The following is a 16,692-nucleotide window of genomic DNA, read 5'->3' as shown; positions in this document are numbered from 1 at the left end:
AAGTTATGAGTAATGAATGGAGCTTTTCTCTCCCAGGTCGATCTTGTGTTTTGAGACATAAAGAGTCAAAGGTCGGTGCCTAGGATGCTCATTCTTATTGTCTTTGGTAGTTTGATTGTTGAAGGCTTTTGATGCGACATTGAAGTTAATATTGGGGGCATTTTGCTCCTCTGGGATTTTCTCTAAAGCACGCTCACATTTCCCCTGTCATGTTCCTGGACTTTCTTGGCTTTGATGCTAGCCCCACTGTGTGTTCCCATTTATTGCCCTGTGTGGCCTGGCTCCTTGTTCTGGAAACTGTGTAGCTTTTGCTCTTGATCTTAAACACAACTCAGTCGTGCAAGGAGCTCCGCCTTAGGTCTCAGGTTCTTGGGGATTTCCCTGGCAGCCACGTCGTGAACTATGTCACACTCGCTGTTTTACCCATTAATTAGGAAATACTCTGGTACATGCAGCTTTGCTTGCTGATCTTTTTTTAAGTACTCTGGGGGCAAAAGGAAAAGCAGCTGGAGGATAAGGACATAACTTTCTTCAAATTAAGCCATCCTGACCCGTGGTAGAGATTAGCCACTAAGAAACAGTGGAAACAAATAACTCTTTCACTCTTGAGTGTTAGAGTAAAAGAGAGTCTGGTTCAAATCCTAGTCCTGCCACTTTCTAGTTACAGAAACTTATATTACTTTTATTTTGATGTTTCAAGGAGATCGGAGTTAAAGAAAAATGAGCACCAGATTACTAGAACATTCTTATAGAGTTGCCCCAAAATGGAATGGACACCTTCCAGAGTGGAGGGGAGGGAGGAGGATTGGACAGTAGTCCTCAACTGGGAGCACTTCTTCCCCCTGCCCCCACACCTGACTCCCAGGGACATTTGACAGTTTTGGGTTGCACAAAACTGAGGGGTGGCAGTTGCTGCTATATCTAGTGAGCAGAAGCCAGAGATGCTTCCAGATACCTTACGAAGCACAGGATGGCCCTTGCAGAAAGAATTATCTAGCTCCAAATGTTAATAATGCTAACTTTGAGATACGCTTGTCAGAAGTAACATTTATTGGCTAGGGGCAGTGGCTCATACCTGTAATCCCAACACTTTGGGGAGCCAACGTGGGAGGATCACTTAAGCCCAGGATTTTGAGACCACCTGGTCAAAACCCTATCTCTACCAAAAAAAAAATTATAGCTATCTATATGAGCCTGATGTGGTAGTACATGCCTGTAGTCTTAGCTACTCAGGAAGCTGAAGTGGAAGGAGTGCTTGGACCCAGGAGTTTGAGGCTACAGTGAGCTATGTTTGTGACACTGCAGTTCAGCCTGGGCAACATAACAAGACTCTGTCTCAGTTAAAAAAGAAAGAAAGAACATTTTTTGAATCTAATTGTCCCATTTAGTATCAATGACTGTGCAAGATAAAGTGGTTTTTATGCTCACTTTGGATGAGATTGACCTTTGGTGATTGAGAAACCTTCCTTTGGTTGTTCAGCTGCTTCTAGATAGACATGGGATTTTAAACTAGCCATCTATATGTCCAAAACCCATCCCCTTTCCACAAACCCATTAGGTAGGTAGCTATCCAATCAATGATGATGTTCAGAGCTAAGCAGGGTGAGCACCCACTTGAAAGCAGGGATGGATGAGGATACAAGCCTAAGATATATGTTGCACTAAATGACTTTTGAGGTCCCGCCTAAGGATCACATTCTCTGATTCTATTTTGAAATGGGATTTGTTTTTTTAGCCCCAGTATTAGAGTGGCAGCCAGATATCCCTTCACCGTGACTAGTGAAATCCCTGTGCTTTGTACACCTGTGAATCTTACTCCTATTAATATCCCAGCCCTATCAGGCCAGAGCGCTGGGGTTCCAAACAGGGGCAGCCAGAAATGCACCGTCTTCTGCATCTCATCTGCATTCTGGGCCCAGGCAGTTATTTTTACCTCCATGTGTAAATGGGTCCAGTGATTTCTCATTTAGGAGAACAACAGAGGCACAAGTGAGGAGAGCTGGAGAAGGAGGGGAACCTATTGTATACTCTGCGATTGCAATTTAGTATTAGTTTGCTGATCAGTGTCACTCCACTAGTTTAATAAGTAATTATAGTTTCTCTTTTGTGAACAAGGAAAACAGGTAGCTTCACCCAGTGGTAGTCAGCCCTGGCCAAAAATTAGAATAAGGTAGAGTGCTTTTAAATCACACCTACAACTGAGCCCCTCCCCCAGAAATTTAATTTTCTGAGGTGAGGCCTGGGTACAGTGATTTGAGAACTTTGCAGGGATTCCAGTGTCTAAGCAGCCCGGGCACCTCTGGTTAACGGCACACCTCAGTGCTGCACATTCTGCCCCAGTACCTGCTGGTGTTACTCTGTCATCAAGAGACTAGAAAAAGAGTGAGTTGGGCCCTGTTTCTCAGCGTGTCTTCAGTGGATTGTAGGGAGGAGGCCCATACTCTGTGCCTAAACAAGCACCTGCTAGACTCTAAAATCTAGTTAATGGAAGTGTCTCCTCATCCTTGGACATCCTTGTTTTATATGGTATACTTTCAAAATACGTATAATCTTTGGCTTAATTTGCTTTACAGAGCTTTGAAGTTTTCCTCTACACACTCTTCTCATCAACCTGATGTGTGGAAAGAAGGAATTTTTCTTTTCCATTGTTGTCATCTAAAATTGTTACGTGGTGTGGGGCGGGGAGGGGAGGGAGCGGGGGCACTTGGCTTTAACTACTTAGGAGTTTTCAGGGAAATGTTTTTATAACAACCTAGTTAATGACTTGACTTTATGATAGATTCCGTTCCTTCATTCATTTTGTCCTCCAGAGGCTTTTATACCCAGCAAAGTGGACCATGGTGTATGATTCAAGAAGAGTGAGGAGTACGTCTTTCTTTGGAAAGGCAGGGATGGAAGGTTGTGGTTTAGTTTAGAAAGGGGAAGCAGGAAAGGAGAGCCGCAGAAGGTAAGCAGTATTCTCAGGCCAGATCGGTTTCAAGGAAGAGGACATATGGAAGGATCTAGAAAATGATTTCTTTAGAATTGCCCATGTCCGAGTCCCCTGGAAAGTCTTTGTATATCCCTAGAACTGTGCATGCTCCAGTTTGAAGAGCTCTGCTTTAAAAGATATCGGGTGTGGGCGGTGGGGGGTAGGGCATTAGGGGAGTGAAGTAAAAGAATAAAAACTATTCTGTTCCATTTGTTTTCTCTTTCAAACTTATATGTTACTCATTTCGTTTTTATATTAAAATATAGATGAGGGAAGAAGGGCACATGGCAAGATTTGGCAAGTGTAATTCATGATGGGATATGGAGTTGGGGATGACAACATAGCATACTAGGATTTTTGAGCAGGGATTGGGGGAGCCTGTTCATGTTTTCCTTACAACTCTGGTGCATGAAGTACAGCTTCTGCATCACAATGGAAGACTGCCTGGGTTCACGTTTTGGCCACTCCCTACTAGCTCTGTGACCTTGGGCAAGTTTCTTTCTTCTTTTTTTTGAAATGGAATTTCACTCTTGTCGCCTAGGCAGTCTGTGAGGCAGGAAGCACACTGGCAGGACTCCAGCTTTGCAGAGAGTTCCTGCTTTCCTTTTTTTCCTTTTTGTCCAATAAGTCCCATTTTTCTGACCCTTTAAATTGTGAGCCTAATTTTTTGTGGTCATGTGACAAGGACCCCTCTTTAGCTGAACTAAGGAGAAGTCCTGGAACAGATCTAACTAGGATGCCAATGCTTGCATTGAGGCTGTTTAATGGAGACTTTATGAAAAGTTAGCTAGTGTCCTTGCATAAACCTATATGACTCTAGTTCAGAGCCTTCAGTAATTACAATTCAAGAATAAAACCACACAGCACTTCCATTGCCATGTAATGTGTTGTTGCTGGCTTGTGACATTCCACATATCCCAACTATGAGCCAGCCAGGCAGCGGGATGGACTGTGAGGTTCAGATGCCCTGAGATATGTGAGGAAGAGCTTTTAGCAATAAATATGAAAATGAAATCAAAGTAAAAACTGGCATTGAACCACTGGTGTACTTAGGGTTACTTTTACCCAAATCCAAATCATTTCTTGACACCGCGTGGTTACTAAGAGTGTCTGTCATTCAGTATTTGAGATTAAGATCTGTTCTTTGGTAGTTAAGTTCAGAGAAAAAATATAGGATCTAGAAGTATCATTGCTATTTTTTCCTTGATACGTTTAATCTGGTATTAAAATTGCTTGCAGAAGATTTGATTTTAAAAGAGTAGAAAAGTGACACTTATTGTGGTAAAATTATCCTGAAATCTTGAGAAATTAAGACAAATTGCACCATAAAACCAGAAGCACAAAATTAAACAATATTATAAAGAGAACCCAGTGACACATTTTCCTTCTAAATTAACTTTCAAATTAACTTTTAAATTAAGTTCAATCTCATGTCAGTTTGCTTTGTAAGAAGTAGAATATATGTAAATGTTTGCCTTATTTTTAGTATATTATATTCATTAAAATGTTTCAGTTTATTCAGCAAATACATTTAGCATTTCTTTCACAAGAAAGACAGTGGAGGAACAATTAATAACAGGACCCCAGTATTACCTGAGGGGTTTCTACATCTGCATTTTTTGCAAAAATAAAATAACCTTGTAAGAAGCTGTCAGTGGCATTGTGCAACTGGACAGCTTTGGAGTAGATGTAACAGATAACTGTGATGCCAGGCTGTGCCCCAGAACCGGTAAGCATGACAAGCTCTGGCTTCTTCCCTCCTCTGAAAAAGTACAACATTCAAGAGGCAGTTGTTTCCCCTAGATCTGTAACCAAGCATGTCTGAGTGAAAGGAGAAGACATCTCTTCACAGAGAGGAGAATAAAGGTGGTGACTGTCAGGGTGACAGGCAGTATGGACTGTGCTGCAGGCAGCTTCCATGCCTGGATGGTGGGATAGCCAGTCCTGCGCTCAGTGCGAGTCTCAGGCAGTGACCTGGCCACACCTCCCTTGGGCTACTTCTTCCTCCGCCGTCTTCCACGTTTGCTTTGTGTCAGTGTCAAGTCAGTAATGCTGGTCTGCAGTGTCAAGTCAGTAATGCTGGTCTGCAGCTCGCAGCCCTCCTGATGGGCACTGCACTGAGGCCTTAGTGGGCATTACCTGATGCCCTCATCACCCAGCGAACAAACACCTGCTGACACGAAGCATCCCTGAGCGGAACCCTTATGCGGGAACACCACACCTTCCGTGTCCTGAGTGGGCCGCACCCTTGTGGTGCTCAACTGGGTGACTTCACGCTGTCCTCAGCGCTGTCCTTAGTGCTCTCTCTCCAGTCAGCTCTTCTGCTCAGGCACCTTTTTGGGACACAGTCCTTGCCACTTATTCCCTGTTTAATGTCCTCATGCGTCTTCGCTTGCCCCAGGAGACTGTCCTCTTGAGAGAGCAAGCCATATGGGACCCTGAGGCCCGGCCTCAGCTTCCCTCCCCGCCACGCCTCATCGGTGACATGGACCTTTTGGTCAGCGAGCCCTCAGCCGGATGCTCCCGTGCTGGCCACTCCTGTCCTCCCTGCTCCATCCTCCCTACATACTCCTGCTCAGGACCCTGCTTGAAGTTCTGTCCTGCATGGTCATCCCTGGCCTTCCCTTGGCAGAATCTGTTGCTCCCCCAAGGTGTCCCTGCAGCACTCTGCTCGTGCCTCTGCTACGTGGCAGAACTGTGTTGTCCTGTCCTGTCCAGAGCTCCAAAGCCCCCAGACCCTGTGGCTGCTGAGCACTTGAACCGTGGACAGTCCAGATGAGGATGTGCGGGGAGAGATGCCTCCTGCCTGTGGCTGAGCCCTGCCTGAAGGAGCTGAGGAGGAAAAGCTCCTAAGCACAACAGTGCTGCTCACCTGGGCATCTAGTTGGCAGAGTCCTATCCCAGTGTTCGCACCCCCAGTTTCCTGGGTCTTAAGTTCAGATTATCAAGTGCTCCTATTGCAAAAAAAAAAAAAAAAATGGTAATTCTTGTGGCCATTAGTTGACCCCACCCCTGGGATATGCTTATATTTGGAGTGGGGCAGAGAACTGAGTGTGCTTGAACCACCTCCACCCACCCAGAGGGAGGTGGGGACATCAGGCACACCTCATCCTCTGATGTCGTAGCTGAGTACCTGGAGCCACCAGGACTCCCTCTGAGCCCTCAAAGGAGTGTCTTCTCACCGCCCCGATTATACTGGTCTAGTTATGCTTTGGGGTTAAAGTCAGGTGCTGTTGCAGGGCTGCTGCAATCTCTGCAAGCACAGTTGTTCTTCGCTTGTGCTCACTCTCGCTCTGAGTCTTGCTCTCTCGCGCTCTCTCTCTCTCTCCAACTTCAGTTGAATTTTTTAAACTTCAGTAATAAGTGTTCCTCAACATAGATGGCCTTCCTGGTTGTAGGTGCAGCCAGCAGGGTTGAGTTCTGCTGCCTTCCAGCATGGTTTTCCTCGGACCTGTAAAAGTCCTGCAGATTTGCTCTGACACTTTGTTGACATGGAGGTCTTGTGTGTTGTTATAAATAAGAACCAGTGTCCCTAGGACACACCATACTCTGTATAACAGAATGGCAGATTTTGTCCCTTACTTCTTAAAAACTAAATGGCAGAGGAGCTGGCCATGTAAAATCCCTGTGTGTGTTTACCAAAAAGTACTTGAATTTTGTTTGGGTTTTGTGTTCTGGTGCATACGAAGTGAATTTTGGTAGGATATGTGCATTCAGAGAATATGTCATCACACTTTTTTCTTTATTTGAATACCACTTGGCTCTTATTTAAGGTAATTTCAGTGACATATTTTGAATCTATTCACCTTGAAAGGCAGAGGCACCACCCAGGTGCAGAAACGTTCCTTGGGTTATGCAATGCCTAGTGTGGGTGGAACCACACTCAACATTTTACCTCTTCCTGAACCACAGCCCTGCTCTGATTGTGTGATAGAAGCTGATGTACCTGATAAGTGGAAGGAGGAAAAGGAATATTCTTCCTTCCTTTTCTCTGTAATGCCAAAGCTGGCGTCGTGCTTTGCTGAGGGCCTCTGTCAGCACTGGGGTCAGCCTGCGGAGGCCTGTGCTTGGAATGGAGCAGCTCATGGGTTAGCTGCACTCACTAGTCTGCTGGGAAAGCCCAGGTTGTTTTTCTGGCTTCGTGTTGGAGGCAGCTGTGATATTTACCTCGACCTGTAACATACAAAGATCTGATCATATGCTGTCTTTGCTTTATGCTTACATTCTGTTATTGTCTGACCTATGTTCTAAAATCTCTACAGTTCTCTTCCATTTGTCTTAAGAAACTCTAAACTTCTTTTTTTTGAAATCACTACGAGGTGGCGGGTGCCTGTAGTCCCAGCTACTCGGGAGGCTGAGGCAGGAGAATGGCGTAAACCCAGGAGGCGGAGCTTGCAGTGAGCTGAGATCCAGCCACAGCACTCCAGTCTGGGCGACAGAGCGAGACTCCGTCTCAACAAAAAAAAAAAAAAAAAAAAAGAAACCCCAGACAGTTGGTAATAGTGGATGGTTTTCATTTTCAGTAGTTGAGTGGCTTTCTAATTCTTTTGATGGCACACAAAAAGAAATTAACCTTAGATCACAACTTGGTACACACATTTATGTATGTATATAACTGAGATGAGTTCCTCAAAATAGTACATACCTGTGTTTTATGTGAGGCACTGATATTTTCTGTTCTATATTATGCTTAACTTTAAAAAATACTTCCTGTGTCCCATTTGTGGGATTGTAACTCATAACTTAAAAATATTACCTTGGTACATAGCTCCAGGAATACACATGGGTCATTTTACCAAGAATCACCAATTCTTTTGCTCTGTTACCCCAGCTGGAGTGTGGTGGCACAATCATAGCTCCTTGCACCCTCAACCCCCTGGGCTCCCAGCTGGGGGTCTTTAGGACCCCAGTGTGACCTGTGGGTAGCCCTTCCTTCTTTTAATGCTTGTCTTTCTGCACAGTCAGATGCTCTCCCTTTGAGCTTCCATGTGAAGTTCACTGTGCACCTAACCCTGCTACCACCGCCTCTGTCTTGAAAGGAATAGGGTGAGGTGGTCATTGGTGTATAGTAAGATTTGAATCACATCATCCAAGTACAGTTCTGCCCTAAGGATAAGAGTTCCTGTGGTTTTGGTTTTTTTGTTTGTTTGTTTGTTTGTTTTTTGAATAGATGTGTTCTTTGAGAAATTGAGTCTTGAGTATTTTGTGAGGACATCTAAGCCTGGCGTCCACATCAGTGCTGACAGCTTTGACCTAGTGTGCACTCACATCTGGGGAAATGCCCACAGGCTATAATCTCTTCTACTGGAGTGATTATAATAGTCCCCGGGCCTCAGGTCCTGGTGGCATCCACCCTCAGTGGCAGCATACCCCTCTGCATGAACAGGGCGCCCACTTGTCCCCTTCTTCTTACTTAATAGTGATTTTTAAAGGGGAGGGCGGCAGTCCTGAATGTAGTTCATCAGTATTTACCGCACAAGCTCTAAAAGAGACAGTGTTTTATTTGTGTATGTAACTTTTCCAATATCAGAATATGAATTTTTGTTTTACCTGATAGGACACGTTTCAGGGGCTCCATTCTACATTGTCGTTTCACTGGGAAAATATTTGATGGCTCATTAGAAGGGAGCATTTATTATTTTGTTACTAAAGGGCGCATTTTCAGCCTTGAGAGTCGTATGGCAAGTAACGGCTTGGAAATTGACAGCATTTTACCACTTAAAAATAACCACAAGAAATACCAGTGTTCACCATAGGGGTTGAAGTTAATTTGGTTTTGTAGGCTATTATAGTTAACTTGATGCTGGATGGAAATAATTTTGTATTGGAAATCATGAAAAATTGATTTGATTAATGCTTTTATAATGTTGGTATGAGATGTTGCACTGTGGTGGTGATGACCTAAGGGTGCTGGGATGGCCTCAAACGTTGTCCCTCCAGGGCCCACAGGCAGAATCCTGCACACTAGCACACCTCCCAGTTCCTCTTACATCAAACAGAGGTGTTCCTTCAGCGTGCCTGCTCCTCCCCGTGGCATAAAGGCACCAGGAGGTTCTCTGATCCCGTTAGATCTCCTCTGCGGTGCTGAAGACATTTTTGTTTGTTTGTTTGTTTGTTTGTTTGTTTGTTTGTTTGTTTTTGAGATAGAGTCCTGTCTCCCAGGCTGGAGTGCAAGTGACGGGATTTCAACTCACTGCAACCTCTGCCTCCCAGGTTCAAGCGATTCTCCTGCCTCAACCTCCCAAGTAGCTGGGACAACAGGCACTAGCCACCACTCCCGTCTAATTTTGTATTTTTAGTAGAGACAGGATTTCGCCATATTGACCAGAGTGATCTTGAACTCCTGACCTCAAGTGATCTGCCCGTCTCAGCCTTCCAAAGTGTTGGGATTACAAGCGCGAGCCACCATGCCTGGCCATTTTTGTTTTTAATCGGTGTAGTATCCCTAACCTAAATATTTTACATGGCCTGAACTTTCTGTAGTTTTGGCAACAGTGGGATCTTTTGAAACCTAGATCTCTCAACCAACTACATCTTCCATTGACTGGTGAAACACTAGTTTAAACCAGTTCATTTTGACCATGTGCATTTCTGTACTTGATCCCTATTTTGTTTCAAAAATAATTTCCATCTCTTCATGTAAACAAATAAGAGCCTTCTGTTTCCTTTAATGGCAAATTGCTTCATCTTTTACTGTTTTAAAAAAATTTTTTTAACATAATGAGAACCTGTGATAAAAGGTATAAGTGAAGTTTCCTGGCTTTGCAGTACCTCAGGGAATTCGGTAAACTGTATTCCATTTGAGGAAAGGAACAGTTGGAGTAGGAGGTAGTGTAAAGATAACATAGCAAATAAGCATTTTACCAGAACCCTCTGAAGTCTCATCAGACTGTGCCATCATCAGAATCCCTCCCTTCTCATCCACACTGTTTAAAGCCAGCATCCAGTGGGAAGCCCAGAGCTGGTACCGCCTTGCTTTCCTGCCAGTTGCTGACATACTGCACGCAGTGCCAGTTAAGGGCACAGGCTGATGGGCACCTCAGCCACACACCTCTGGTTTCCCATCTGTAAAATGGGCACAATCATTGTACCTGCCTCTGAAGGTTATTGCGAGGACTAGACGCAGCATTGGCACAGAGCCCACAGAGAGGGAGCACTGTATAAAGACCAGCTGCCAGCCGTTAGTACTGGGTGCCTGTCTTTTGGTGTCTGGGCAAAGCTTTAACCTGTTTTATCAGTTTAGAACTCAAATGTCTCCCTGGCAAAACAACATGGGCATGTAGATATTTTGTGAAGTTTCGTTGAAATGCACTTAGGTTAATGGTTCAGGGGCAGCCTTTCAAAGCTATCAGGTTGTGAAACAGCTTTGAATAAGATTGTCTTGTCCTTCTGCTGATTGTCTTTTCTTTCCCATGTTAGCAGCCGTAGCAGCAGGAGGAGAGGTGGCAAGTGGCCACACTACTCTGCTCACATTAAGCAGACAATTTATGGTCAATATTCAGTGAATTTCCTTTTTTTAATAGTACAGTTACTGATATTTATATTAGCTTTAAAATTATAGCAAAATCAGCCCAGGCGTGGTGACTCACGCCTGTAATCCTAGCACTTTGGGAGGTCGAGGCAGGCAGATCGTTGTAGGTCAGGAGTTCGAGACCAGCCTGGCCAACGTGGTGAAACCCCATCTCTGCTAAACATACAAAAATTAGCTGGGCGTGGTGGTGTATGCCTGTAGTCCCAATTACTCAGGAGGTTGAGGCAGGAGAATCGCTTGAACCCAGGAGGCGGAGGTTGCAGTGAGCTGAGATTGCACCACTGCACTCCAGCCTGGGTGACAGAGCGAGAGACTCCATCTTAAAAAAAAAAAAAAAAAAAAAAAAAAAAAAAGTGAAATCAGCCAAATAGAGAACTAACAGGCACACTGCCTAACTCCTTGTGTAACTGTCATTGGTGTGAGTCACTGGGGCAGCGTGATTAGGTCTGAGAGCTGGAGAGCAAGGCTGTCATTATTCTCAAGGCCTTCTGCTGACTGCTGCTCTTGGTAAGACATACAGAATCTATGGGCACTCTCTTTACCGCTTTATGCTAGATGAGGCCTCTCCATGTTGAGTTGTAGCAGATACAGCTAAGAAAGTAAAAGAAGTGAAAATCTCATCAAAAGGATTGGGACTAGTCTCATTCTTCATGCATACCCAAACCGTGGTAACTTTGACTTTTTTGTTATCCTGTATGGATTGTTTAGAGGAGACAGATGGCTTTCCAGTTCATCACATTTTTTCAATTATCTAAAAGGAATTCCTAAGCTTGGAGCGAGTCATTTCAATAAATCTCATTCATATTTACCTGCTGCTTCCTTTTAAATGGAAGAAGAGAATGCTTTTCAAGTACACTTGAAAAGTAGCATCTAATTAGCATCTGTGAATTAGAAACTTTCTCTGTAAACTAGCAGAGTAGAAATAAGAGGCCAGGATTCAGCACGAGGTAGGCTGGATTCCTTCTTGGGTGGCTCAAGCTAGCTATGGGGTTGGTCTGATCGCATCTAAAGAACTGCCAGACTTTTATGCATTTTGAATGTGGTGGAACCAGCTGCATATCTTTATATGAGAGGAGCAAATAGTCATTGTGTCCCAGTTTGCTTCTTGGGTCATCTGAACATCAGAGGCCATGCCACAAGCACCGTAACTGAGGGACGTAGTGTGACTGTGGTCTGTTGGACACCCTGTGGTCCAGGCCAGTGACCCCTGGAGCTGGATCATGACTTCCCAGATGACTCCCAGAGCCTGAGAGGGAACTAGCGTGTGTCTCCAAGTGATTTGTCACCTGGGCCTCTTTGAAGTCGGGAGAGAGACGTGCAGTATGGTAGATGTGGAGAGGGAGAGGCGTGGTGTGTCCAAAAATTAGCAGGACCTGATCCATAAACGTGGATTCTGAAGCAGTGCACTTACTACATCAAAAAGCAGTGTACTTACTGGATTTAAAAAGTGTATGTGTTTTTTTGTGAGATGCAGTTTGTACGATGCATTCATAACTAGGCCATACACTGTTTCCGCTGGCTCTCAGCTCTCAAGGAGCTCTTTAGTTTTTAGCATTGGATCAGTAAACACTTGTTAAAATGTTCCTAGCATTTCTTTGCCATCTTCCCTTTCAGCTGGACCCAGCTGTGCCCTCTGTGGCCCTGCCTGTCTCTTCCCTGACTGATCATGTTCTCCCGGCTTCTACAGAGGCTTCCTTAGCATTCTGCTTGGTAGCAGACACCAAACAGAATCTCAGCCACCTCAGTCCAGGCGCACAGGCTCCTGGTCTCCTGGGGCGTGGTTACTCGTGTCTCCTCGGGGCCTTCCACCCTCCACATTCCAGTGCCAGGCCCTGGACCTTCGTCTCTATTCATGATAAAACATTTTTAGGAAATGCTGACGCTTGGTGAAGAGATGGAAACACTAACTCTTTGTTCTCTTCCTAACAGACACGAGACGACTTCCTGGGCCAGGTGGACGTGCCCCTTAGTCACCTTCCGGTAAGGACAGTCTCATGTTTGCTGCTGCGTGCTGGGGGCGGGGGTTCTAATTGTTTGTAGTCAGTGTATTTTCAGAGTGGTATTTCTTCACCACAGTGGAGAAGGCTGAAATGAAGCATGTGTGCTGTGGCCCTAGTCCTTTGTGGAAAGTGGTCCTGTCAAGGGGATGGAGGAGAAGCTGGCTGTAAGAGTCAAGGGTGCCTGCGTCGTGCACATGCGTTCCCATCCACCAGCTCTTCTCTTTTCTGCACTTCAGCTGCTCCACCTTTGTGTATCACATCTTATAAAACAGACACCTCCTTCACTCAGGCCTCCCCTCTTGTCACTTACTGTCTCTGCTTCCTAATCCATCCTCCGGGTCCCATCAGATGTTTGCGCTCTTTGTCTGGAACTGCACATGCCGTTTCTCTTGGATACCTCTGCACAAGCCATAATAGCATTTCCCAGATTTTGGTGTCTGGCTTTCTCAGTCAGCATGGAGACAAAAGAAGAGCCTGTTCATTCTGAGTGAACTTGTCAGCTGGGAACACCCACCCTCGCTGGAACACGCACTGAGTTAGCATGTGTGGCGCTGCCATTTCTCTCTGCTCCAAGTAGCAGAGCAGTCGAGGCTGTTGACTAGTGACGGGCATGAGAGCTGTCACCTGAAACAGGAGGCCGGGCAGACAGAATGTGGGGGTAGGACCTGGAGAAAGGTGGATCCCTAGCTCCTATTCCAGCTTCAGTTTTCCAGCTTGTCCCAGCCTTCCTCCTGGCCTTCTTCCCTGGGCAGCATGGCGTGATAGAAGTAGCAGCTGAGAGAGGAAAGGCGAATGTTTCTGCCTTACAAGGGCATTGTGTTATTTTTTTAAATGCTTTGTGTGAGCAAGTAGCATAACTAGTCTATAAACTAAAGTGACTGAACCCCCTAGCATTAAGCTTCCTGCTGTGTGGAAATTATGGCTGTTTCTATATGTTAAATACCAAGAAAGATTGTATCTTACCAAGGAAGCTTTGAAGATGTGTTGTGAAGGAAGGTGATAGCAAGTAATTGACTCTTACTCACTCAGGGGAGCTGTTAAGGAAGAAAGGTTGCAAGGTTCCAAAGGACTGGAAGTGAAAGTGATATTCTTAAAATAGCTTGTTTGTTTCTTTCTAAAAATCGGAAGCTCCAGGGTGCCACGGGAGGTGCATGCGTGGGGCTTCTGTATGAGACCTATTCCATGAGCCATCAGAAACCTGACTATTCTTTTCAGGTCACATTAGGAGAACGTGACTATTTCACCTTTTGTGAGGAAAGGCGTCACATACTTCTACATTGAGAAGTGTTCTGTGTATGTTCTTCAAACTGAAGCTGCGATCCTCTCACACTTTTGGACAGTGTTGGTTGATGGGCCAGCTCTTCTCTGGACATCTCCAGCGACCCTTTCCCTAATGTAAAAACCACATCTTAGCCAAGGGAAATTATTTTCTGAGAGGCACATATATTCTAATATTCTCTAAGAGGCAAAAGTGACATGTTTAAAAACCTTGCTCCGACAAGCTCTTGTTTGAGTGAGTGAGTGGTGCTTGGTGTTAAAAGGTTGAGCAGGGCTCCCAGAAAATAGAAAAAGGTTTGTCCTCCGAGACCAAGTCAGCCGAAAGAATAGTTTAGCTTTGGATTCGGAGTGGAGGCAGCGTCAGTGAGCCTCCAAAAAGGAAGCAGTGCGGAGGTGCAAGGCGGGAATAGAAGCCAGCCGATTACAGAGGGTAGAGCCGTGAATGCCAGAGAGGACCGAGTGCCTCTAGTTACTCGTGTGCCCAGAGGGTAACTTGCAGTGGAGTGCTTCACCTCCATACTTAAAACTCACTAGTTGTTTGCAGCCAACTACAGTCGGAGATGGACCACAAAGAAAACAAAAGGAGAGGTGTGAAGGTATATTATTTATTCACGTGGCGGTAGAACCCAAGTAGCATGTTCTGAATGCACGTGGCTTTTGAATCTGGTATTTCAAGCGTTCTCGTGTGTGTGTTTGGTCGTGTGTAGAGGACGCTCGTGGGGAAATTACAGTGGCATTCTTTTTTGTGTGATAGCACACAAGTGTGAGTGGAGAGGGTGGGAGCATATGAGTATTTTGTGGAGTGAATTATGGATGCTATGTTCTTGATTAGTATATGACCATTGTCAAGGTGGATTATTTACAGTCTACAGATTCAAAATTTGTCAAAACCACCAAAGTTTAGATAAAAGGAAGTAGGCAGACCAGGCGCAGTGGCTCGTGCCTGTAAGCCCAGCACTTTGGGAGGCCAAGGCAGGAGTTTGAGACCAGCCTGGGCAACATGGCAAGACCCTGTCTCTCTAGAGAAACTTAAAGATTAACCCAGCATGGTGGCACATGCCTGTTGTCCCAACTGTTTGGAAGGTTGAGGTGGGAGGATCACTTGAGCATGGGAGGTCATTACTACACTGAGCCATGGTTGTACCACTGCACTCCAACCTTGGAGACAGCGAAAGCTCTCCTTTTGCTTTTACATTGAGAGACAAGAGCAAACTTAGCTTTAATTGTACCATCGTTGACTTTTTTCAACTACCGTTTTCACATTTGTCTGTTATATTCAGTGCATCATTGCCTAAAAGTTCATATGATATTTGATAACTTGTATCTATTCGTTATTTAGAGGTAAAGAGAACTGCGAGATCTGTATTAACACAGAGTGAGATTTCTGGCAGGTGTCTGTCTGTTGCACCTGCCTCTTGACTTGTCAGCTCTGTCTCCCCTTCCCCTGGAGCCCTCAGCAACCCACCTTTGCCCAGCCACAAAATATCTTTGTCCCTGGGAAATGCAGTGGGGCAAAGAGAGCTATTTTAAAACATTAAGTTTTTCTAAATCCCGGTCATGTACCACTTAAGACAACCATGGCTCACTCTGGAATTTAAATTTTCATAGATGAGGCGTTTTCAGGGTGGTGGTATTATTTGATGCCCTGCCTGTGATCAACATCCTTTTACCCCCCTTGCGTAAGTTTATGGCTGGTAGCAGGTAGCAGGCTGATGGTTCCCTCTCATGAGTGCAGAATTCAAAGTCATGGAGTTAGGAGGGACTTAAGAGACACTGATTCGCTCCCAGTATATTCCAGGTGAAAAAGCCTGGGCCCATAGAGGGAGGGGACTTGCCCAGCAATAAGCAGGTCATTGGTGGTGCTGGATCTGACCCTAGGAGTCCAGCATCATTGTGAGCCTGTGGTGTGGTCAAGGATGTGGGCATGGGGTGGATTCGCCCAAGGCTTACATGCTTGCGGTGGTTGCATCCAGGTTTCGAGTCTAGGGACCCGCAGGGCTCTCTCCTTCCGTTTGCCTGCAGAATCCTTTATTTCACTCCATTCCATAGTGAGTACACCTAGGCTGAAAGCAACTACTCTCTTTCAAGATGAAAGTACTGTGTATCCAGATTTTCTTCTGAGTGCTTTTACCCTGGAACAGGGGCAACATTGTGGCTATTGGGGCCAATAGCACTGTTTGCAGCAGTCTGTTGAAGATGGCTTTCCCCGAGGAGCACCCTCAATGCCATCCTGGGAGTCTCCACTCGCCTCTGCTCCAGGGAACAGGATCAGGTTGGAACCTGGATGAATGCCAAGAAGAATCTTGTAGTTATCTATAAGATCATCTTCTAATTCAGGCTAGAGAATTTCCATGAAGGTGAACTTTCATTTTTAATGCCCTAACTGTTACTGCTTGGCATTGAGTTGGCAGTACTGACAAGTGACATGAACATGTAGAATTGGCCAATGAACATGGCCAGTGTTTGCTGAGTGTGCCAGGTGCCCTTGAGAACTTTATGGAAACCAACTCAGTTGATTGGTTTGATCCTCACAACAGCCCTGTAAGATACGGTTACAGCCCCATTTTATAGATGAGGACACTGAGCCATGAGGTAAGGAACTTGCCCTTAGCCACTCGGCTCTGTAAGTAACAAAGCCAGGACGCAAACCTGGGATATCTGCCTTTTGACCTGTGTGGCATCAGTCATTCAAGCTGCACAGGGCATGGACAGACTCACGTTCAGAGTCCCTCCAAGCTCCATGGTTTTCCCTCTTCACTCTCTTGCATGTTCTCTGCTGCTCTTAGATGGCTCATGCCCACTGGTGATCCTGTAGGCTTTGTCATATTGTTTGATTTCCTATATTTAAACTGTCCTTTCTCCCAATTCTCCACCTCTCAAAGCCTTCCCGTCACCCTGTATCTGACTCCACA

At 45.3% G+C, this 16,692-nt stretch overlaps 1 protein-coding gene across 4 annotated transcripts in view; it reads left to right on the top strand.

Annotated features, from left to right (window-relative positions):
* NEDD4L (NEDD4 like E3 ubiquitin protein ligase) overlaps positions 1-16,692 on the top strand; it is a 358,982-nt gene that overhangs the window by 265,127 nt on the left and 77,163 nt on the right. For all 4 annotated transcript variants that reach the window (XM_073006275.1, XM_073006274.1, XM_008013964.3 and 1 more), the window contains one exon: positions 12,432-12,482. In XM_073006275.1, coding sequence (XP_072862376.1) covers positions 12,432-12,482 — 51 coding nt within the window. The remainder of the gene's footprint in view (positions 1-12,431; positions 12,483-16,692) is intronic.

Source organism: Chlorocebus sabaeus, chromosome 18 (assembly GCF_047675955.1).
Source record: "Chlorocebus sabaeus isolate Y175 chromosome 18, mChlSab1.0.hap1, whole genome shotgun sequence".
Classification (NCBI taxonomy): Eukaryota; Metazoa; Chordata; class Mammalia; order Primates; family Cercopithecidae; genus Chlorocebus; species Chlorocebus sabaeus.
This window is presented reverse-complemented; position numbering and strand designations above follow the sequence as displayed.